The sequence below is a fragment of the Camelus bactrianus genome, chromosome 8 (genome assembly GCF_048773025.1).
Source record: "Camelus bactrianus isolate YW-2024 breed Bactrian camel chromosome 8, ASM4877302v1, whole genome shotgun sequence".
Lineage (NCBI taxonomy): Eukaryota > Metazoa > Chordata > Mammalia > Artiodactyla > Camelidae > Camelus > Camelus bactrianus.
In genome coordinates this window covers 15253467-15278564 of record NC_133546.1, presented here as the reverse complement: position 1 = coordinate 15278564, position 25098 = coordinate 15253467, and the positions used below count along the sequence as shown (strand labels likewise).

Sequence of the window (25098 nt, the reverse complement as noted above, 5' to 3'; positions counted from 1 at the left end):
GTAAGACTGAGTGGCACATGTCTCCTGCTAAATACAGACTCTTTCTAAAGGAGAATAGTCCTGGGCTGGAGGTAGGAAGATCTGGGACACTGCCTCCTGAATAATCTAGGACTATCGAGAATTCTCTGCTGGGACTTTGTAAAATTTGGGGTACTCCTTTTGAAAAAAAGAATTGTTTCACTCCTTTCTTTTTCTCTGCTTCTTAAATGAAGCCACCATCCTTAGACTTAATGAACTTTGGAAAACTATCTAGCCCTTAGTGCTAAAAGCTAAGAAGCGGAGAATTTACAGTTGTGTGGTTACCTAAAGAGTGAAACCAATAATAACCCCATGGTGAAATTTTCATTCTCCTGGTGAAAGGTTTTTGAATTATTGGAAACAACTTATTTATCCACTTTCACAGAAGAGAAGGTTGGTGCTGATAATGGAAAATAGCTGATAATCCAAAAATCAACTATATTTAGTCTTGGAATTAATAGTATTCCAGCGTTGTGATCTCCTCTGATTGTATTTTTCTTGGGCTAATATTGAAATGAATTCTTATTCTTTGACTTAAGGGTGGGGAGGTAAGTTGGTGGTTTGAAAATATCCCAAGAGAAGGAAGCCAGCCTATGATTTTAGATTTGCCACAAATAATCCACCAGGTGGATATTCACCACTTCGTTAGTCAAGGGTTTCATTGTGGTCCTAGTAAGTTTTTTTCATGAAGGAAGTCGTGCTCCCTGTAAACCGCAGCTCTCCTTCCTGTCCCACCACTGGGCTGGGCTCTTTGAGTTTTTACCCTGCTTTCCTTGTGTTTCTCACTGCATAGTTTCCCTTCTAGGGGTAAAATGAATCATCAAGCCCTCGTATTTCCACGACCGCTTTAATCCAACGTTGCTGAATCCTTGATAGTCCTTTATCAATGCATTTAAAAAATCAAACCACCTGTTCACTCCTGCAGTTCTCTCTGTAACTTGCAAAGAACTTTCAAATACATTTTCTTTAGTCTCTGCAGCCGTCTTATGAAAAGAGGTGTCACTCTCCTGATTGTATAGATAAGGAAACTGATGCTTACAAAGATGAAGTATCTTGCTCATTCTAATCCAGCCAGTGAATAAGAGACCAAGACTCAAACCTAGATCATCTGATGATAAATCTAGTGTTTCCTTTGTCCCACAGCTAGCTCGTGTGTGGTCTAGTACCATTAAAAATCCAACTTGTCCTTTATCTAGCTATGTTATTCTTATCAGAAACACAGTGTAGCAAACTATAAGATCTTGTGTTTTTTCAGGGGGTACTCAGATCTGAAATGACTATGGCTAAGCCAGTGGAACATAAACTGGTCAACTGTGGGTCATATTTGACCTGCAGACATGTTTGTTTCACTCACAATTTTTGTTTTGTTTTGGTCCTAACATTTAAATATTAGGAGACTTCACACAAAAATTCAAATTTCTTGCTTTTCTTGAAAAGTCAGAATATTGAGCAACTCTGGCACAAAATCCACGTGGCAGTGATGGGCTTGAACTGAGTAGTACCAGCCCACAGGAGACAGGAGACGTGTTTTCCCAGTTTGTGCCAGGCTTCCCCACTTGACAGCATGTGCAGATACAGGACCTCAGTCGGGCATCCCTGTTACCTGACAGGTACCAGTGAGCGTTAGTGTTTGCTACCCCTGCTGTAGAACGTGAATTCCTGGGGAGCAGAAATGGACTGTGCCTAACACAGTGCCCGGCATGTGTTGGAAGCCTGGTAAGGACAGAGTTGAATGAGGGCTATGGATCTTGTTACAGTAATTAAACATTGCGCCTTGAGAGTTGAAAATGTTTATTGTGGGCATTACAAAGAATTGCTTCTAACCACCTAACTTATTATAGTTGATTGTGGCTAATCAATTGTTGATGTCCCTCCCAAATATGTTTAATCAATTTTTCACCAGGCAGACTCTGCTTTTCCTCCTACAAATTCTTCCACATGTGTGTCTAAATGATAAACATATTTATACACTGTGGAATCACCCTCCTCATCTTTGGTGCAACTCTCATATGTTTTAGATTGAGTTTATAAAATACTTGCTTTCCTTTACCTTTGATTCTCAATTTGAGAGATTTAGAGGGAAAAATATCTGGGGAACTCTACTTTAATAGTTCTTGATTTTAATAAATGTTTGCTTATGTAGGTAGAAATTATTATAGTGATTTGAATGTTTTCATTATTTGTAGAGCCTTGGCAGAGTCTATCCATGGGCAGATAATAAATTTAAAAGGAGAGAGAATATCAATAATTAAAAGAAAAAGGTAATAAAAGAGAAACTTTTATAACACAGTCCTTAAAAGATAAGAATTTGGGTTTACAAGTGGCATACTCTTAAACACAGCTGCATGTAATAAGGATGTGAGTGAACATATTATAAGGGAGCTTTGAGAGAAACCCAATAACCAGTGTAAAAAGGGGCCTGATTTTGTAGTTTTCTTTTTTCTTGACTTCTATGTAGTTGTATTTCATTCTTGAGCAGAAAGAATCCAGGGAGCAGGGCCAGTGACAGGGTCAGAAATGAGGTCTCTAGATAAACTAAGGATGGAAAATTATGAAGGTGAAACTCAGGATTCATAAAGGCCTCTTATAGGAAACAGTCCAAGAAGCCTTAAAGTAGTGACAGAAAGACAGAATGTGAATGAATGAACAAATAAATGAATGAATGGACAAATGAACTCCAAAAAAAAAAAAAAAAAAAAAAAAGAGGCCCAGGGAAGAAGAAGGCAAGGGGAAAAAGGTGAGGCATGTGGCTGAGGACAAAACTATTCTCACAGTACTTTTTCTGATTTTTTTGTTTACTTTTTACTATACATTATGGGAATTTTCAAATATTCATATGAAAGAAAATTGCCCAGTGAACCTCTATCACCCAGTCAATTCTTAGCCACTCATGATAACAGGGTCTTAAGAAACAGAAATTCAAAGTACATCTAAAATAATCATTCTGACTATTTAGTTTCAATTTCTCTTTTTTAAACCTATTGTGTATTCTTTATGACCCTCTGAGTTGGGGCTGTGGGGCCATAGAAAGGAGAGGCTGTGAGCCTGAAAAAATCCACAAACATGTTGTTTATGCCCTGAATAACCAGAATTTGAAAGTGTGACTTCTGTGGTTTGTTTTGGCCTTTTGGGCCAAAACAATTAGACTATTGGATGTGAAAGAAAGAAAAGGGAATTCTGAACCTCTTCAGCTGGGAAGGCAAAATCATCAAAATTCTATGAGGTTAAGACATTTTCTGTGGCTTTTACTAACTTGTGTGGCCCAAAGGAGTCATAAATAATTTTGATGGTATAAAACCCTTGAAGAGCATACTTGGTTTCCCAGGAATTCCTGCCATTCTTATACCAAGTCTCACATCGGTGGAGAAGCTCTGTTGGGGCCTGATTTGTCTGCTCATTGTTGCCTCCAGGAAACACTGAACTGTGTTGGGACTTAGCCTCCCCCTGGGGTTTCTTTTAACAGGTGAAGTGAGCAGATTTGAGGTGAATGATGCATTTCTTTCCACTTCATAATTCAACTTTGAAGTAAAATCTGCAGTGGTCCTTCTGATCTCTGGCCTAAGTTTTACCAGCATTTTTTCCTCCTGGTGTTACATGGAGAGCAGTGAGGAGTTAACCTGCATCCCCATGGCTTTATTAAGATCCAGAGTGGTAAAACTGTAGGCCCCACAAGATCTACTGGCAATAAGCGATATCACACTGCCAGCCTACAGAAAGCCCACAGAGTGTTGACCTGTCTATTTTCTATGTGACCAGGTGGGAGAAAGGGGGTGGGACCTCTCTGTAAACCTGACCTCCTGCTTATTTTAAAGGTTTGATCAGCATCTCAACATTAGTCATATTAGAAGGTCAGATAGTTCCACTGACTGTGTGCTTCCAAATATAATCAGCGTGGCCCCCTTCTGCAGAGACCGCTACCATCCAGGTGCTGGGCCAAGTGCACCAGGCAGAATCGCCCTGGGCTCAGGGACTAGGTAACCAAGACAGTACTTTCAGAGCTCACAGCAGAGCTGCTGGCGGCAAAGGCCCAGCCACATGGCTCTTTCTGGGCCTTGGGGACCAGAATCACAAAACCCCAAAGTCGTTATTCCTCCAAGAGGAATGTACCTTTTCTAGCAGGGAGTAGGTTAGAGGTCATTTAGTGACATTTCAGTCCTCCAGATGTCTACTTAAAAAAAAGTATCCATACTTGTATATCTTTATCCACAATATTGTTTTAAGTACTTTTTGATTAAAATGCATCAGTACTTGCAATCTGGATTTCACTCTGCTGCTAAATTTTTTATGATGCTGTTTATTGAAAAATGGTACCATCTTCTGAAAGCTTTTACCAGATTCCCATGGTGATTTGCTAGGCATAGCACAATTCAAATTAAAATTTCATCACCTTCAAAGGCCACTTTTATGAGCTATAAAAGAGCACCTGCCTGGCCCAGGGTGGGTACCATCATATGGAGAGGAAACATGAAGCTGTTCTTCCAGAAGCTGAGAGTCTGTATAATACCAATAAAGAAAATGCAGAGCAGAAATTACACCATTTCTATATTTGTGGTATACTTCAAATATTGGAACCTTTGGCAACACACTTGTAGCAATTAAAAGATTCAAAGCAATGCCATTATAAAAAAGTCACTGCTGTGCTATATTTACCTATTGTAGGGTCTGTAAGAAGAATCCTCAGGAATCACACTGTTTTAGGTCTGGCTTAAACTGTGCATTGGCCCTATGTCTCTGACATCCTCATGAAGCACAAATGATCACATTTCAATAGAAATGTGACCTTGCTTTGGCATGGACTTGACATTTTACCAAGCTTCTTTCCTCTGACTCAGCAAGCTGCTCTCCTCATACCCGTCACCCACATCTCTGCACTCAGTATGCCTTCTGATAGAACTCCCTGTAGGAAAAAGAAAAAGCACAAATAGCCCATACAGGACCCCCAAGCAAGATGGTGTGGTGCTTTCGCACTCCCTTGGCCCCAGCACATGGCAATGATAGGCAGAATATTTACAAAGGAAATCCAGAGAGTGTCCCCATGCCTGGAACGACACCAGAGTAATGAACAGTGGTGAAACTGCAGGCAGCTGAGCTCTGGTCCAGAATCGGGGGGTGGCAGCCAGGCATTGGGCTCCTTGTCAAGATAGAGCCAGAACCAGGCTCAGTGCCTTAAGGGCCTGAGGTGGGGAGCCACATTTCCCTCACTCTCAAGTGAAGAAAGCCAAACAAAATGACTGCTGACCTGTCACTGGAACTATGACTTTGCCTCTAACGGTAGACCTAGAGAGGTGGTAAAACAAAGTCCCAGCCTATTAAGTAAGAAGTGAACCAAATTTTTGCCACTTGATAACAGATTTGTAATATCTGTAATATTCCCATGGGATGGGAACTGCAAGTAAGACCTGGTTCTGGTCTAAGTGCCAGGAGTCCAGATCATAGAAACTGCAAAACCACTAGGGAATTACAGAGGTGGGGGTGGGGGAGGAAGGGAGAGAGGGAAGGAAGAGGAAAGAAAGAGAAAGTGAGAATGAGAAGGTATCTCCCACTCAAAATGAGCCTACAGGCCAAATAGTCTAAACACATGGGAAAAAAATCTAATACAAGAAAGACAGGGAGCAAAATCTGCTACCGGGGCAGGAATCATTCTAGATGTCCTTAAGGAAGATGTTTTAAAATAAGTGTGCCTAGAATGTTGAAAAGATAAAAGTATGAATAACTTCCATTAAAAAAGAGCAGGAAATTATAAGATAAAAACCTGAAACAAGAACATGAGGATATTAATAAAGAATTAATTATAAATCTTAAAAATGAAAAGTAGAGTCATTGGCATAAAGTTTAAGAAATAAAATAAACTCTGAAGTGAGTAAAGTGAAAGAGAAACTTTCTGAATTAGGAAGTAGGCATGAGGAATTGACCAAAAATTCAATTCATAAACATAGATAGATAGATAGATAGATAGATAGATAGATAGATAGATAGATAGATAGATAGATAGAAGGAGCAGTTAAAAGATGTGGAAAAGATTATAAAGTTCCAATGGTCTTTCAGTAGGAGTTCCAGAAAAAGAGAATGGTGAAACGGTCAGGAAGCAGTATTTGAAGCTATTGAAAAATAGCATATTCTAAAGTTAAAGGTGTGATTCTTCAGACTAAAAGTGTACCATGAGTACTGAACAGAGTACACAAAGTTCAGTTTACCCCCAGATACCGTAGAGTGAAATGCAGGGTATCAGGGAAAAGGAGGGAAAGCAGCTGACTAATAAAGGAAGCATAGTCAGGCTGACAGCAGGTTCCCCACCTGCAACAGTAGATCATGAGAGAATAATATCTTCAAAGTGCTGAGGGAAAATAATTGTCAACCTAGGGTTTTCTATCCAGCTAGATAATCACTCTAAAGACTTTTTCAGACATAGAAAGATAGAGCTGACCACTTCTTGACTTCTCTGAAAAGATCATTAAAAGATTACAGGGAGAAGGAAGAAAGATATAGGACACAAGACACCACAGTGAATATAGCCATTGATTAAAATATGTTGGTGAAATGGGGTAAATATTGAGTGCTGAGTTTTTTTGTGTGTTAACAAAGGATTAAAATTAGACATTGATGAGATGGAGTTGGTGGGGTTTAATGAGTAATTAAAAGTGCTAAGATCCTTCTAGATTCGGGAGGAATATTGAAAAACCAAATAACTTCAGATTTTATTAGAAAAAAATTTAGTCAAGTTTGAATGTTAAACATTTTTAAATGACTCTTCCATCAGCCCATCTTTCTGACTATTCATTTGTGAATGATTTCTTAAAATTCTGCACCCCTCCTCAGGACTTCTCAAGCACTGAGAGTATTTTAAGTTGCAATTATTGTTATTATTTGTATTTTTAAGCTGTCAGAACCATAACTAGGGGGAGGGGGAATCTTAGAAAATTAAAAATGTAAAGGTAATCATGTAAATAATAGCAATATGATCTTTAGATGCTGAAACAGAAGAAGAAAGGCAGAGGTCTTACTAAAAACTTTAAAAACCAACAGAAGACATGAAAAGAAAGAAGCAAAAAAAAAAAAAAAAGAATAGCAAACAAAACACAAAGATGACAGAGATGCAAAAATAAATCCAAATATATCAACAATCACAGTAGAAGTAAATGATTAAATTCATCTATTAAACACAGAGAGAGGGGTTGTCTGTTGAAAATACGCTGAAAATAAAAGGATGGGAAAAGGTCACCATTTGAATACTAAAAGAAAGTTTAACGTAAGACAAGTTTTAATGTAAGGCAAAAGCATTAATAACAAAAGGAACCAACTACCAAGAAGATTTTCTACATAAATGTTAGTGAGATGACATTTTATAAACTAAGTAAGAGGAGACAGGCACAATTGGTCAGCTACTTGGGGCCAGGGTGTTTACCATGATATCTTAAGTACAGTAGATGCCTTAATTCATGATGTAATCAAAGAATTTGGCATGCATTTCTTGAAAAGTTGAGCTTGAATTGTTTAAACACAACGAGCAACTGATTTTGAGCTACCCCAAATTAAGAATCTCTGAAATCGAATTGCATTAGACCATATTGTGGCATCATAGATGTAAGTCACATAAGAAAATTCTAGTTGAAAATTTAAAATCAGAATCCCAGGTGAAGTGTATCTTGGGTTGCATTTCCAATCAAGAGCATTAAAGAAATGATAGCCTTCCTCTGCCTCAGGAGTCTTCCTTCAACTAGTCCCTGAATTCAGGTCTCATAATTTATGTTTCCATAAAATTTATGCTGGAAATTTTTTGTCCAAACAGACTTTCATAAAATGTCCCACTTGTATAAAATTTAGAGTATCTAGTGGTTTCTTAAGTAACTCCCACTGGGGCTGACCTCTCCTTAAAGATTTTCTTTGTGCAGATATTCCAGGCATTATATGTAGAAGGAAGGGAAATGATTGTTAGCCAAAAAAACTATAATTATGAAAATGAGTGACTGATAATGTGTTCCACCTTTACTTCAGAAAATGTTTGTACGAAACTGGGCTGGGCCCAGTGTTTTTACATTAGAATCTCAGTAGACATTTATTTGCCTAATAAAATAACCGCACAGTCTGGCAAAATTCTGCATACTTGGCAGCCCTTCCTGCCCAGGAGCCTGGAACAGCATTGGTCCAGCAGGTGTGGCTTTCAGAAGGTTCAGAGAGTCGAATTCGGGAAGTCTGTCCAGCACCCGACCTGTGTGCAGTGTGCCTTCCTGAAGGCCAGGTTCATGCCCAGTTATTTATAGGCTCAAAGGACCTCTACTCATTCACAACTGATAATGAAAACTGAAATCCCCAAGGAATTGACACTATATATCAAAATTATAATAAATTTCTTTTCAATAGAAGATGCCATGTATTTTTAAAGATATTTTTGACATTTAGAATATAGACGCCCTCTAGCACTGGACACTGTTGTACATATAAGGACCCTGCCCTTCCCCTTGCTTACATGGGTTTGGCAGCCCTTCTTTCCTTAAAGGGTAAAGTAGCGGGGAGAATGGAACTCTGAGCAGCCTGGACCCTGGGAAGGAGAGGAAGAGGAGAAATGGTTTCTCATTTTTTGTTTTTCTCCATAAGGTGCTCTTTAATTATAGGATCCAAACAATCATGCCCCAGCCGGTAAGATCCGACTTCCTGGGCCCTGTACTCAGCATCACCTGCTTGTACAGAGCAGGCGGAGGAGCCACGGGATGGGGTGCTGGGCTAGCTTGTCCAGTATTGAGCCTCTGTGCGCTGGCCTGAAGCAACGATTCTTAGGTTTAAAACCTTTTTTCAAACGAAATCTTATACAAACCCAAGTAAAGCACAGTTCTTCTGGTTTCAGTAGGGCTGGGGGTCCTGGAGCCTGGCCTGTCTGACACACCGTCTCCCACCAGGTTCCGTGTGTACCCGGCCTCTCCTTTTCCTGGAACTCCTTAACTCCCTCCTTTCTGGGCCCAGGAATGGAGAGGATTGAATGACAAAAGACTGGGGAATGAATGAGAAATGTGCTACAGACTTCACCTATTTTGTCTTATTAAATGAACAAAATTCCAGGACTTGGTAAGAGGTGAGGAGATTTTTTTAAAATGAGGACTATGGAGGAGGAAAGTGCTGCAAACCACACTGTGTAGGTTGTATGTGCCTTGTCTACTCAGAAAGCCCACCAGGAGTTACCTTGAACTCACTGTCAGCTCTTGAATTCTTTCCCAGCTTCTTGGGCCTTCTGCGGGGGGACCAGAGTGTGCTAACACCAGTCCTGCCAGGAGTGGCACCCGTACCTGGTCCTGCTGCTGGGACCAGAAGAAGAAGCAGAAAGAAGTTCCAGGCAAGGGAGACATATAAGCAGGACATGAAATTACCTGCTGGCACAGTGCTGATGCTCAGGAAGAGAGACCAGCTTCTCAAAATCACCAGAAGTTCTTCTTTAAAATGCAGATTTCTAGCCTTGTCCCCAGAAGAACCTGTTATATCAGACACTCTGGAAGCAGGGTCTGGGAGTTAGCATTTTTTTAACAGGTGCCCTAACTGACTGTTATTCCCACTGCATTGTCAGTAAGAGGCCTTCAGAGTGTTTGAGCAGGGGAGTGCCGTGGATGAATTAACCTATCAGTTAAACTACTGCAGCAACTTTGTGCAGAATGCATTTGGGGAGAAGAGAGGAAAGGAAGAGATACTAACTAGCTGGAGGGGAGCCGAGCAGTGTGGGATGGGTGGGGAAATACAGCTTAGGAAACAGCTTGGGGGTGAAGTTGTAGAGCCAGGTCACTGAGTGAACGAACGTGGAGCATGAGGGTGAGAGTCATCGGGAGTGACTCCCGGGGATCTGGCCGTAGTGACTGGGGATTCCTTTGGGCTCCATGGGCCCTTTTGCATTTAACAGGTGAGTATTATTCAGCACAGCCCATCCGATGAAAATGTTAACAGGAGCAACTCAATAAAAGATGATTTTGCTGTAAGATCAAAGTCGAAGAAGATGAACCCACAAAGAAAACCTAGAGGGTGGAAATGTACACTTTAAAAAATAGTCTAGAATAAATTTCAACCAAAATTGGTCTTTTATTGTAGTTTTGGTGATTAACAGGACTCTCTAAGTCATCTGGAATATTCACTTATAAAGAATATCTCAATCCCCTAATCAATTGAGAATACGGGCAGAGTGGGGTCTTATGTTTAAACTCAATCTTAAAAATAGGGCTAGACTTGGGCAGGGGAGAGCTTTGTGGGGTGCCACGGTAGACACCAAGATCCAAGGACCAGATAAGCAAATCGTAGATCAAACAAGGGTGAGAGGGTCAGTTTGGCTGAAGTCATCATCATGATGATGATCTTAGAGCAAATCTCAAATAAATATTAAGGTTTTCATTTAAAGCAACCTTATCCTAGAAGCACTGCATGGGAAGAAACAACGAAGTTGCATAATCGTTTTAAAATATGTAAATACGAAGGGAACTTCAGTATAAAAAGGTGATTGTTAAAAAAAAAAAAAAGGTGATTGTAAACACAGGATAAAGAAACCTAACAGCAGAGATAAAATTATTAACTCTGGGGGAAACCAAATGGTCCCACGGAGGGGGGGGAATTGGTGGTGCCTGTCAGAGGACGCTGGACGAACAGCTGTGTTGACACTCGTCCCATTCAGTTGCCCAGGACACTGAAAGGTCACTCGCTGAGGGTCTCGGTTCCAGTGAGAGTGGACTGTGAGTGGCCGGGAGCAGCTTCCTGAGGCCCCGTCCTGGAGCTGCTGGGAAGCCAGCAGCATCACTGTGCCCTGCGGCTAAGCCGTCGGCAGCTAAGTGCGTGGGTCTTCACAGCTCGTTTCCTGCTTCCACTTGGTCTTACACCTGAGTCATCCTTTATTTATGTCCTCCTATAGCATTTCCATAAGATGGGTTGTGGCCAACACCATTCATCAACCTAACGGGCTCAAATGGAACTCTTTGAAATCTCCCGGGACATGCTTTGATCTAAGAAAGGAAGAACTGTTAACAGCAATTCTTAAACTAGGAATTTATGTCTTCCCATAAATTGACCTCGGGAAGTGATTTGTGGATTCCAAAAGAGAAATGTCCTTCCTAGGTCCCTGCACTCCTCCGCCCTCCCTGCTCTCAGCCCCACCAGCTGATGTACTCTGCCCGCTCTTGTGAGCTCCAGGCCAGGATCTCTGGGGACAGAATCCCGGTTGTGTGTCTTGGCTTGTTCCTTCTGCTATTTGTTCATTCATTCATTGAATATTTATTGCGCTCCTGCTTTTTCCAGGCAGGGTGCTAAGCGCTGGAGACGCAGTGAACAGACATCTGTGCTCTCCTGGACTCACTGCCTAAACAAATAATTACACAAGTCCTTATTAAAAGGCAACTGTAAAGTGAACTCTGAAGAAGCGCAGGTGCTGTGAGAGTTTCTGTGGGAGCCTTCGGTGGGCTCTGTTGCCTGCCTCTCGTGTTAATGCAGGTCTCTGGGGGGCTGACTGTGTATGGGACAGGTCTCTGGACACCCCCTAAATCACCATCATTTTACTCTGCCACTTGCTGTAAAATCTCGACCTCAGAAGACAAACCCTCTGGCTCTGGCCACGCCGGCCCTGGCTGGAGTTCCACACTTCGCTTCTCACCCAGCTCCTGGCCCCCTCCCTCTGACCCCATCCCTGGTTACTGGGTCACTCTGACCTAAGTCTTACATTCTTGGGCGAAGCCAACTGCCAGGGGATACCTGGGGGGTGAGGGAGGACAGGGAAGTCAGAGAATCCTCATGGCACAGCCCAGTCACCCTCCCACCCAAGCTTTAGTTTGTCTTACAAAGTGTAACTCTCCTTGAACTTTTCTGATGGCAAAACTAAAATACATACATTATAATAAAAGCTAATGTTTCAAAAATAAATAAAGTAAAGTTTCAATGTGTTCCCATCATCCATTACGTCTACCAGCATAAACAACTCCTTTTAACAGCTGGGTATTTATACTTCCAGATACTTTTGTCTTTGTGTAAACACAGACGTTTATTTTTATGTTGTCTTTCACATTGTCCTGTAATCGATTTTATTTCATCTAAAAACTCATCATGGACACTTTTCAGGACAGTGCATATAGACTCTCCTTATCCTTTCTGGGTGCCCAGTCTTTTATTGTATGAATGCACCATAACTTCTCTGTGACTCAGTTCCCCGTTAATGAACATATGAGTTCTGCCATATTTTGTTGTAATAAATTTTGTAGCGATGAATAGTCTTATACATACCTTTCTGTGTGTTAGGTTCTTCTTAGAAAGATATTTGGGGTCTAATATGATGCATTTTTAATGGGTTTTCATACACAGTGAGGTGCCCTTAACTACCCTTTACTTCACGTGTGGCTGGATGGGCTGACGTACACCATTCTGTTTGCTTCTAGTGTGTTCCTCCTTGGGAACTGTGCACCTCTGTTTCCCACGGTAGGCGCAGGTACTTAGCTAGAGTGTATTTTTTGCTGAATCTCTTTATTCCAGTTGAATTTATTATTGTAATTGTGTAATTTATTTAATTGATACATAAACCAAAAAAAGTATGAGAGGGAAAAGAGAAAGTTGTTGTAAAAAAAAAAAGTTTGTTGTGTTTTTCTGATTCTCAACTTGAACTAAAAAAATTTTTTTAATAACTAACGACCTACCTCAATCATATCAGATATAGTGGCTTCAACTAACTCATAAATTCCGTCAACCATGTGGCCATTCTTACTGAGTTACATCCACTCTTAATCTGCCTTGCCAGTGTTGTCTCTGGAAAAGCATCGCATAGCTGTTAGGTTTGTTTATAAACTGGGTTATCTTCTCTCCTTAGAAGTACCTAAGAACCAGACGTGTCTTCTCTGGTGTGTCCAGTGTAAGCTGGCTTGATGAAAGTGGATTTTTAGCCCTTGTTTTCACCCTTGGGCCACATTGTAAGCTCTAGTAATCCTGATGAAGACACCACGCTCATCCTTGTAGAAGAGAAATTTCTATCTGAGAATTCCAGATTTTCTGTCTGGAAATCACAACTGTTGCCTTTAAAAGTGAGAGAATGTCTGTATGCAAACATCCGGTCACTTTCTAACCAAATATAACACTAGAAATGGTTTTACAACCCCTCCAAAATTTACAAACCCTTTATGTGATTATTGTAGGTGCTTAATTGTTTGTTGGACCTATAGATACACAAGGAAACACATTTCTACAGGTTGGCCATAGAGGGATCTCTGATTAAGTCTGAATGATTTAAGAACTAAGTCATACTGAATTCATTCAACAAATATTTAAGTGCCCACTGTATACTTCCCAGTTTCTCGTAACTGCTAGGACCACTACAAGCCACAGTCAGCAGAACTGCTCCAAGATACTTGTGATCTAGCTAAAGACTTCAGGCCACTGGAAACACAGAAATTCAGTTAACAGAACAAGCACTCTCAGAAATGCTCTGACTGTAATGTGCACCTGGCCAGTGGAGCAGGATTCTGCAAGGAAGGAAAAAAGTCTTCTCGTGAAATCCATCAGTTCTCTACGTCTTCTCAAGGCTTGCCGGTGTCATTTAAAAATCAATTTTCTTACACTGTGTGACATTTGACAGAGCACTGCAGAGACCACGAGACATCTCACTGCTGTGTTTTCTCTTCTAGGATATCAATGAGTGTATTCTTGAAAACTATCCCGAGTGTTCCAACCCCAGGTTATTTTACATCATTCCGTACTTTTGTGGACAGCATCCCAGATGCAGGTAAAGACTGAAACAGGCTGATGGCATGCAAATGTGGACAACAGCGGCAGGAAATCCACCAACTGGATGGCACGGGCATCTTTTGCATCCTCTGTCTTTTGGCCTTCTGGAATTCTGTTTATATTTACTGTTAATCTTTAAAGATCACACTTGAGACTCTGAATGTCCAATAAATAAAGAAATTAACAAATCAAGGTCTGACAGAGGCCTTGGCAACCACCCACAAAGCTGTGTAGCTGAAATGCCCACCAAACTCTTCTTTTTGCTTAACACACAGCTGTCGCTACCCAGCCTACGAGAGAGTAAAGAGCAGGGGGGAGCACTGACTGTGCTCCATCAGGAACTGTCCTTGCCTGTGTGGTGTGTCTCACTGAGTCTGAATCACTGGATGCTCACACCCTGAATTCTAGAGGGCCTCTCTCCTGAGACATACTCAGTAGAAAGAAAAGAAAGTACTCTCTAGTGATCACACCTCAGCCTTACTTGGATGAAGGACCTTCTTTAGAAAGTGACTTAGACAGTAAGGGCTCTCAGAGTGGGGTCCACCCACCTCCTGCATCCGCATCCTAATCACAGTCTCTGAGGTGGGGCCCAGGTTTGTGACCACCTCCCAGGTGACTCTGGTCCAGCTGCAGTTGAAACTCATCGTACTAGGCAAATATGTAGCCTCCAGAAGAAATGGTAGTGAGGATGAATATTATCTTTGCTCGGTGGAAAATAAACCATGCTGCCAGAAGTGACATTTTCCCCCAAAGGAGACACTGATTAGAAGGTTACTGTGTTCTTGAAGAGACCAGGGGTTGTGGAGGGGAGGGGGAGACACAGCTATTTCCAAATTGCTACTCATTCATGGTATGTTTTGCCTTCACCATGATTACTGCTTAGTTATTATGTGTATTGTCATTATGGATGTTTTGCTGGATTCACTGCTTTGTTTATGGTCAGAACTCTGGGACTAGAAGTGTCAGTTTTCTGCTTTATCATAAACGCTTGAGTTCAGGAGGCCCCCCTCACCCACCCTCTCCCCAGTAATAAATGCCTCCTGGTACACGGTCAGTGCTTCAGAGCATAGGAAGATTTGAGGCCAGATGACTCCTTTTCTGTCACAATGAAGATATTCATTCCAAAAAACAGGATTCTAACTCCCTAAAATACTTTTAAAATTTTATATTTCCTAAAATTGGGGCAAGTCCTTCTGATGCCTCATCTAGGTGCACACGGGATGATTTTCAAAACCCTTTCAAGATGGCACCTTGTTCCACCTTGACAACAATTATTTGAGCTCACGTCAGTGTTGGCTCAGAGACTGGCCTTACTAACAAGATCACGCTGTTTTCCTTCTGTAATTAAAAAAAAAAAACAAAAAACACCAGATTTGTCTTTAAACTCTTCAAAAGAATGAGAAGATTAACAAACATGATCTGACACCTGTTTTGATTTCTACAGAAGAAATCAGTCAGTTTCACATTTCCAAACTTCTAATTTTACGGATTCGGTTTGGTCCTTTTTCTAAAAAGACGTTCTAGTCAGTGTTTATGGAGACTGAACTACTCAGGCCTGTATTCTTCTTCTAACAAACATTTAGGTGGGGCACGCTAAGTCCGAGGCCCTGGCACCACACACAGGTGAGGGTGACAGAGGTGAGACCAGGACAGGAACAGGGGCAGGGGCAGCTGGAAGGCTGCTGGAAGCACTACACCTGGGCTGGTCCTTGAAGGAAGTGGGATTTGGGCTTTTGCGAAGGGATGGGGGGTTGGGAGAGACCATCAACATGCTGTTGCTGCATTTCGAAAACCAATCTTTGACTCCCAAATCCTTTTTATATCCATAAAGGGAGCCTGGTGAGTGGGCCCTGGAAAGAGCAAAACTGAACGTGAATGAAAACTTCCTGCTCGTGGGGATCCTTGAAGAGTTGGAAGATGTGCTGCTTTTACTGGAAAGATTTTTACCTCATTACTTCAAGGGTGTGCTCAGTATCTACAAAGACCCAGGTAAGTCCGTTTGTGAGCGAGCGCTTCTCCGTTCTGGGGGTTTCTCATCTAGAAAAGGATTCAGGAAATAAAGGAATGAAATCATCTCTTCCGTTAGTGAAGGAAAGTTCCCCTGGCTTCAAAGCAAAGTTAGAACCACGAGATATAGATGCCAAAACCTGGAGTTTCAGGCCAAACACAGACTCACCATGTTTTAAAGGCCTTCCTCCTTTAAATGGTTTAAATGGTTCCATTCCTCCCTTTGGAGAGTGAAACTGGCAACATCCCCATTGGCCTTGTCCTGAGCGTGTTGCTGGGGTGACCCAGCGAACAGGCAGGTGCGTGTCTGAGTCCGTTGATGGGAACGTGTGGGAGTGGGAGGGAGCCACCGTGTGAGGAGGTATCTCTGGTCCCACTTCCATTTGACAGAAGCAAATCCTGGCACAGAGAATAGAAAGCAGCCCATTGAAAATACAATTATGATTTTATTTCAACAAATGGAGTGGTTTCCAGATGGAAGCAAGAAGGAGAATGCAGCAAAGCAATTACAAGCAGTGTCCCTGCAGATAGGGTAACTCTCAGAAATCCATTGTTGCTTTTTCTCATTGTCGTTGTGTCCTGAGAGAAAGACAAAAACACTGTTTCTTTCCTGTTCTCCTTCATCTACGGCAGCAACAACACCACCTAGTCACTAGTCTGTTGATGGTTTTGTTCTGTTGTCCTGAAATGAGAGGCCTGTTCTGCCTGGTAGGAGTAGTGAGCTGTCGATATTTTTCTTAGTCATGTTTTCTTTAGGAGCTAACATCATAGTGGTGTTAAAAGGCCAAAGTAAATAAGCAAGTTAATTAAAGAGAGAATAAGTGGATATCTGTGATTGGAAAAGTGTTTATATCAATGTCCCTCATAAACACACCCTTGATTTGGACAAATAACCGAGCTGTTCCAGTTCAGTAGCACCACCTAGCATCGGGACATGGAACTGTATACCTGATGTTAACCCATCACCTTCCTTCTATCTGGGGACTTGAAAGCTCAGGTGTCCAATCCCTTTCCCTTGTATTTTAAATGCTTTCTGTTACTAACATTGTATTAGTATTCATTTTCAACTTATTTCCATTACAAATGTAAACACTGGAGCCACAGGAGGGAATTTACTAGACTTTTGTGGGCTGTCCTGATCGCCAACTACTACAAAAGGAAAAACGTGTAATTCCAAATGACCGCCATACTAACTTTGAGGATGTAAGTTCATTCATAAATTAACTGCTTTGTTTTTTCAAAAAAAAAAGTTTTTACTTAAATATTTTATGAGCAATGATGATAAATACAGTACAAACTTAAATATTATTATCTTTATTAGGCATGAGTAACAAAAAAAATAGACCTCCCATTAAGAGTATAGTACTGTGCTCTCAGAGTTCATTTGCATCGCAGTATTAAATCTGACGATATTTACATAGAAAGTTGAAACTGGCCTGTTATTCATGAAGAACAGTTCTTTAAAGAAAGAACACTGAGTTGGGAGTTAGACGAGACTTTTTTCTGCAGTAGTTCTGCCCATAGGACTCAGAGCAAATGCAGCTTTGGGAGGCTGAGCGCTGAGGTCTGTATTACTATGATGCTGAAGTATCATGTAGAACGTTGTAAGGCTCCTTTTCCTACCTCTTGTTGGTTAGCACAATTATAGGGTGCTTTCCTCCCACCCCCAGAAAGTTCTAGACAGTCCCCATTGCTTTCGTAATTCCCAGGTTTAGTTACGGAGGCTCTCGCCACCTAGAGGACACGAAGGATCCTGGATGGAGGGGCATTTGTGCAGAATCCGTTCTTCCCTAAAGCTGGTGACCTTGAAGTGATCGAGACAGGGACCCCAGCTCACTCTCCGGTCACGATGCCCCGCCCTCTCTGTTCTCACCGTGTGCATCTCTGTGGAGGAGATGGGATATCACAGTGATGGGAGCACAGGCTCTGGAGTAGACAGCCTGGGCGTTAAAGCCCCTCCTCCACTTAACCGATAGCCAGAGGGAAGGGGTAACCCCTCTACCCCTCAGTTTCCCCAAATGTATAAGACGCATAAACAATACTGGGTTGTTGTGAGACGTACCTGATCGGATCCATGTAAAGTCATTGGCCCAGAGCTTAAGGTATGATGTGTTCAATAATTAGCTATTAGCCTGCCAACAGCATTACCGGAGAGAGACGGGGCCTGTGTCTGTGAGAAGCTAGGACTTAAGCTCTCTGTGTAACTTCTACAGGAAAGAAGGGTCGGGGGCAGGGAGGGAGGCAAGAAGGAAGGACAGAAAAAAGAAAATGATGACCCTTCACTTATTTCATCAGTGATAGCTGACCTATGACTAGCAAATCGAACGCCTTTTGGAAATAGTATTTCTGACTTAGGAGGAGGGGAACAGTTATATTCTGGCCAATATCTTATTCCTGAAACAACCATAGGGAATAAGCTTAATGGAAATATTACTACAGTGACATGTTCAAGGGCTGAAAATCACACACCATCCAAATTACTGAGGATTTTTAAAAAATCATCTTTTTTTTCTATGCCTGAACTCTTACCAGAGATATGAGGGACTTAAATTTCAACTTTAAATGAAACCCACTGTTGAGATGCGATTGGGACCAATACCATTAACTTGAGGTGAATGTTGAATTTTTCAGTCTATTATATATTATGTTATTTAGTAGATATAGGATGGGTGTACAGTGATTTAATGGCATTTTTATTTTAACTAAGACCCTAAGATTCAGTTCTTGAAAAACCTTTAGTTTATTTTCTTTATGCAGAATTACTTACTTCAGAACTGAGTTAATGTATTAAACTTTGTCCAGCAGGTGGCAGTGTCTCTCCATTTTCTCAGGGAAGTGTATGTGTTTCCTAACAGTTTGCATCTGCAGGCAGGAGTTTACAGAGTGCTTGAACACAGATGTACAATTATGACCAATTTGGGGCCTAAAAATGGGATCATATCAAAAGGGTTCCAAGAACAATTGATTGAAGTAGTCCAAAGTGCATTATATGAGAACCAAGGGAGTCAGGGAAGGGGGGATGGTTTACAGTCAAATAAGTTTGTGTGGGTTAAAAAGTTTATATACCAGCAACTCTGGTTTTATAAAAATCATCCATCATTCCACAATTGGATTAAACATGCTGTTTTTCACTTTTCATTTACATTTTTGCTTCCCACGTCTTATTATTTTTGTGCTATAACAAAACCCAAAATATTCTAGAACCTCACAGAGATACAACTGATGGTCAGGAGAAATTCAGACCATCTACAGACACCAATGAAATTGTTAAAAAAAAACTCAATTATCATTTATAAAAATAGGACACCCCCACTTTGTTATTGGTCCATGTACCATCAATATTCTCCAAAAAGATTTGTTTTTCACCAATAATGTCCTAGGCTCAGGTTCTTTTTGGGGTGTGTGTGTGTGTGTGTGTGTGTGTGTGTGTATATATATATATAATATATATAATTAAAATATAGTCAGTTTACAATGTTGTGTCAGTTTCTGGTGTACAGCGTAATGCTTCAGTCATACATGAACATACATATATTCATTTTCATATTCTTTTTCACCGTAAGTTACTACAAGATACTGAATATAGTTCCCTGTGCTATACAGTATGAACTTGTTGTTTATCTATTATATATATATATTAGTTAGTATCTGCAAATCTTGAACTCCTAATTTATCCCTTCCCATCCCCTTCCCTCCCCACTGGTAGCCATAGGTTTGTTTTCTGTGTCTGTGAGTCTGTTTCTGTTTTGTGAATAAGTTGTTTTTTTTTTTTTTAGATTCCACATATAAGTGGTATCATATGGTATTTTTCTTTCTCTTTCTGGCTTACTTCACTTAGAATGACAATCTCCAGGTCCATCCGTATTGCTGCAAATGGCATTATTTTATTATTTTTATGGCTGAGTAGTATTCCATTGTATAAATATACCACAGCTTCCTTATTCAGTCATCTGTTAGTGAACATTTAGGTTGTTTCCATGTCTTGGCTATTGTAAATAGTGCTGTTATGAACATTGGGGTGCATGTATCTTTTTGAATTAAGGTTCCCTCTGGATATATGCCCAGGAGTGGGATTGCTGGGCCATATGGTAATTCTATTTTTAGTCTTTTGAGGAATCTCCATACTGTTTTCCACAGTGGCTGCACCAAACTGCCTTCCCACCAACAGTGTAGGAGGGTTCCCTTTTGTCACACCCTCTCCAGCATTTATCGTTTGTGGACTTTTGAATGATGGCCATTCTGACTGGTGTGAGGTGATATCTTTTATAGTTTTGATTTGCATTTCTCTGATAATTAGCGATATTGAACATTTTTTCATGTGCCTATTGGGGTTTTTTGTTTGTTTTTTTGTTTTTTTCTAGGCTCAGATTCTAATCATGTTGATACTTCGTTGTGTGTGTGTGTGTAGTATGTGTGTGTGTGTGTAGTATGTGTGTGTGTGTGCGTGTGCGTGTGCATCCATTCATGTTCAGACAGCTAAAGTCTTTGTTATGCAGCACGGGTATCTAAGTGAATAGTCTTGCATCAAAAAATCAGCAACAGTTCCTAAATAATAATTTGCATAGCAGTTTGCACTTTCCTATAGATGAGCTCATTTGCTTCCTACACGAATCCTCTGAAGCTGAGGAGGAGAAAGAGTCTTTGTCTCATTTTCTAAACAAAGAAACAGAGAATCAAAGGGTAGAATAACTTACTCACAGTTATCAAGTCCCAGTGACCACAGTCATTCAAGCTTCTGTCCCTAGAACCACCACAAACTCCATGAACCTGTGACCCACCACATTTTCTTCATGTCTAATCACTAATGCAGAGGTCAGTGAGTACTGAGTACTCTTACAGATTGCAGTTGAAAATAAAAGCTTAAAAATAAAATCTGTAGATTATCTCCATTCAACATATGGTCTGATTTTATAGTAATAACTTTCCAAAAATATTTCTCTTCTATGAAGACTAATATTTAAATAGCAGGCATAATCTGAAAATACCAGAAAAATTCAACAAACGCTTTCAGCAAATGTTTAAGTGTCTGCGATACACTCCAGTCCTGAGGAACGGCCGTATAAAGATAAGGGAAACTACATCTAGCCTGAACGCCATCACAGACAGGGCCAGAGGAGAACTTCCTATTGGAAATAGTTCTGCCAGGCCTTGAAGGGTGCAGAGCTGTTCACCTGCTGGACGTGGAAGGAGGCACGTTAGGCAGGAAGAAACAACATGAGTGCCCGGGGGTGTGCGGGCACAGACGTGCCGAAGTGTGGGAGGCGTGAGAGGCGGCCCAGCCCACCTCGGCCCTGGCCTGCTGACCCTGTCTCTTGGAGCTGAGTGCCCCAGTGCCTCACAGCTCAGGCACGCTGCTGCAGAGACAGTCCTGCCCAAGACAGGAAAAGTATCCGCAGCCTCAGATCTCTACATGGTGCAACCTGGAGCTGAGTCACTCATACCAATCCCAGGAGTGGTGGCCAAGCCACAGCTACCAGAGGGCCATGTGTCGCCCCCCACCACCTCCCAGTTGCCCTGCCCTCTGCCAAGCCCGACCACCACCCAAAGGTCCCTCACTTCCCAACAGTGTCAGGGCTACTGCCGGGCCCCAGGCCCCAGGGGCTGGGGTGCTTCCTCCCTGCTTTCTTTCGGTTTCTGCAGCTAAAGCCCAGCCTCCTTCTAGGCCGGGGGTGCCCATCAGCTCCAGTTGGCCCCGCCCGGTCCCTCTGGGGGGCCCCCACCACACCTCTCCAGATGTCATCTACTGTCCGGCCTGCCTGACCGCCTAGGTCCCCCTCTCTGCCCACCCGCACGGACTCCCCCTCTGTTGCCGGTCACTCCCTGACTCAGGGATGAGCTGGCTGTGGCCCCCAACACCGTCTCTGGTCTTCCTGGCCTCCCTTGCTGAGAGCCCTTGGGATCGTCCCTCCAGAAGTTACCCCTAGTCCCCACCTCCCAGCCCATGCACCCTGGGAGATGATCTCTTCCAGGCCCCAGCCGCATCCTCTGGAGAACCCCGGATAGCCCCCGCAGTGTGGCCAGGCATGAGATGAGGTGTACTGTTTTCTCTGTTATGATTCATCTCCCCAAAAGAATAGCTGGCTGGTAATATCTGAGTGTGTGGTGGAGGTCCCAGCATTCTTTGATGTTTAGAGGTGAATTTCTCCTACTTGAGAATTTAATCACTTCTACTTTGAGCAGTTTTTAGTTGACTTTGACAGTAATATTGCTGCGTTGAGTAAGAGGGTGGAATTAGTCACCACAAATTTCAATTTTTGGACTTTCTTGATAACTCTGCGAAACTGAAATGCTTCCAAAACCCTGGGCAAAAGAGATTAGAGATCGGACCCCAGAGGGTGACAGTTGATCTTTTAGTAAAAGATCTTCCTGCTCCTTTGTGCCCAGACTGCCAAGGTTCCTGCCCATCCCAGGGTCTTAACGTGGTGATGTGGACAGAGCCCTGGAGAGAGAAGTTCAGAACTGTGTGCCCTTGGCTCATGGCCTTGCCTCGCTGACATTCTTTGCTTATAAAATGTACCCCCAGCTGGGACGAAGTACAGTCCTTACCCATTTTGCATGACTCAACATTTTACAATGGAAGCTTCTATTTTTGTTCAGCTAAATCTTGTTCAAATAAAAATATCATTTCCTGGTCTGTATTTTTTAAAAATATCTCAGACATTTTTATCAACATATAATATCCTAGCTTTTCACATCTTGCAAATGGCACTGGACTGTGAAAGAATGCAGTGAAAAACTGCAAATATACCTGTGGACAGAACACTGCTGTTTTTAGTGGTTTCTCATGAGCTATATTAAGCACATTAATTTCATTGTCCACAAACCCGTAGAGAAATCCAGTTTAATTCCCCACTGATGAGAGTAGGAAAGTTTTGCTTGTTGAGTGGGAGTTTGAGAACTCTGACTGGAAAGTCTCACCTCCCTGGTTTTTACAATATGCTTCTAGGTGCCTCTGTTGCCTTGTCATGGCCAGATACCACTGGAGCTATTTTTCAAAACATGCTTTCCGAGAATTTTACCGAGAATTTCCGAGTTTTCAAATATATTTTATATATTAAAGTAAAGCATGTATATAATTAAAACTCAAACAGTGCTAAAAGTCATATAATGAAAAGCAGCCGTTTCCTATTTCAGTCCTCTCCATCACAAAGTCTGGTTTTGCAGAGGCAAACACTTTTGCACAGTTAGCTGTTTCTTCTGATAATCACCAGATTATTTATAACTAGTGTGCACAGGCTTGTTTTATTTCTATTGTTTTATTGTCTTGATTTATTTATTTGAGACTTTATTTAGTTCTTTTATTTCGCCATCTTTACCTCTACTTCCTCCCCTCCAAATCTTCCTAATATGGCTGTATCCATGTTTTACATGCACCGTCCCTGTATACATTACTGTAACTGTATACATTTGTTCAGTGTTGATCCAAGTAGCACACCATCTTCTTGTTTAATTTTTTACATAACTTACTGTTTTCCCTAGAATTGATTATTGCCTTGGGTTTTTTTTTTATTTGTTTAGGTTTATTTATACCTGTCAAATTTTTCATATGCGCCATTAGATCTATTGTGTCAATATTACTTTTGATATTTTTTCAATATTATTACCAGATAAGTATGTCCATGCCATTTCCACACCACCAACTGCTCCATCCCAGGACCACTCCCCTCCTTCCTACCCAGAGCTCTAACTTCCTGTTTCAATCTGGGCTGATTACTCAGAAGCTCCCTGGAGAACTTCCTTTTACCATTTTACAGAATATATTGTCTCCTTGTTCTCCTGAATCCCATGAATTCTATTTCTTGATTTAATAACTCATTTTATTCCAAGATATTCCCAAGTTGTTTCTGATAAAAGGTGCATGGGAGGCAGTAAATTCCTCAAGTCATTGCAAGTCTGAACAGCTCAGTGTTCTACTACCTCATTTGATTGCCAGTTTGGCTGGGTGGGGATTTCTTTGTACATGCACTCCATTTCCCACATCTTTTTCTCTGACTTTCTCATTTTCTCTCTCCTGGAGCCTTCCCTTTATTCCTTTTATGAAAATTTACAAAATGCCTCAGTGTTCTGAGTATTCAGTAGTTAACTTTTAAGCTTAAAACTCATGTTTTTCATTTCTGGGAATTTTTCTTGTTTTACTTCTTTCCTGATTTTACCATCACCATTTGCTCTGTTTCATTTCTGGAATACTGTTGGTCAGATATTTGGACCCCTAGATGCAGCCTCTCTATTTGCTTTATTATTTTTTCCTCTTAATTTCCTTCTCTTCAACTTTTTCTCTCTGGATGAGTTCCTCAGTTTGTGTTCCAATCATTCTATTGAATTGTCTCTCTTCTAAGAACTCTTTTTTAATCTTCTTTTTTTCTTGCATAATATCTGTTCTTGTTTATACGGTACAATACCACCATAAATCTCTGAAAATTACAGAGACTTTAACAAGTGTTTTTGTCTATTTCTTATATCATCTATGTTTACTCTGGCTCCTTTTCACTGTTTTGCTTAGTTTGGGCCTCTCTTTTTCAGTCTGACATCTTTCCTCTGGTGATCTATGTCAGAATTCAGAATATTTGAGGGTGAGGCATGAAAGAGCTCATGGAAAAGTTCTATGCAATAGAGGAGGCTTATCTACTAAGGGACTCCACTTGGGATGATCAAGCAACAATAGAAATTTTGCTGGGAAAACATTTGCTAGTGATTTTAGGTCTTTTTTCTCTGGAGTTTATTCAGTTTCCCCTACTGAAGAATTCCCCAAACATCCTCTTGGGGGATGGGAGATGAGGTGGGAGTAGGGGAGCAGGACACATATCTGATTGCTGGCCTGGGAACAGGAGCTGAAGGTCTACGTTTACTGCCAGTCACTTAATTGTTCTTATTTTAGCCCATGCCTCTCCTTTCTCTCCTCTGGGTTAGCAAATCAGCCTGGAGCCTCTGCCCAAATTCTTTGGAGGCTGAGCCTAACAGGCAATGGAGAATGCATCAAGATACCTGGCTGCATGCAGGTGTGGAAGCTCCATCTCCCAGGGGTTCTGCAGGGTGAGCTGCCGCTCCTGGTGTTTGTCCCCCCTCTGCCAACACTGCAGGGCACGTCCTCCGCTCTGCCACATCCCACGTACTCCTCCAACCACTATACCTCTTCCAGAACTTGGCTGAGGTCTGTATTCCATTGATCTCCTTCTCCAGTTCTTTATCCTTGTGAGCTTGCAATCTTTTATAAAATTATCCTTTACTGTCATTTCAGTGACATTTTTCAGAGGAGAGGAGTCGAAGGCATGTAGTCAGCCTAATGCCTGTAGCTGGAAATGTCCTACTTGAGCTTTAAGATTCTATTACCAGCCTTGTGTTTATTGCTTCCAGCTAGGT

At 41.5% G+C, this 25098-nt stretch overlaps 1 protein-coding gene across 3 annotated transcripts in view; it reads left to right on the top strand.

Annotated features, from left to right (window-relative positions):
• Window positions 1–25098, top strand: part of UST (uronyl 2-sulfotransferase) — a 381095-nt gene that overhangs the window by 319320 nt on the left and 36677 nt on the right. For all 3 annotated transcript variants that reach the window (XM_045524560.2, XM_074368198.1, XM_074368197.1), the window contains exons 6-7: window positions 13635–13732; window positions 15566–15723. In XM_045524560.2, the coding sequence (XP_045380516.1) occupies window positions 13635–13732; window positions 15566–15723 (256 nt within the window). The remainder of the gene's footprint in view (window positions 1–13634; window positions 13733–15565; window positions 15724–25098) is intronic.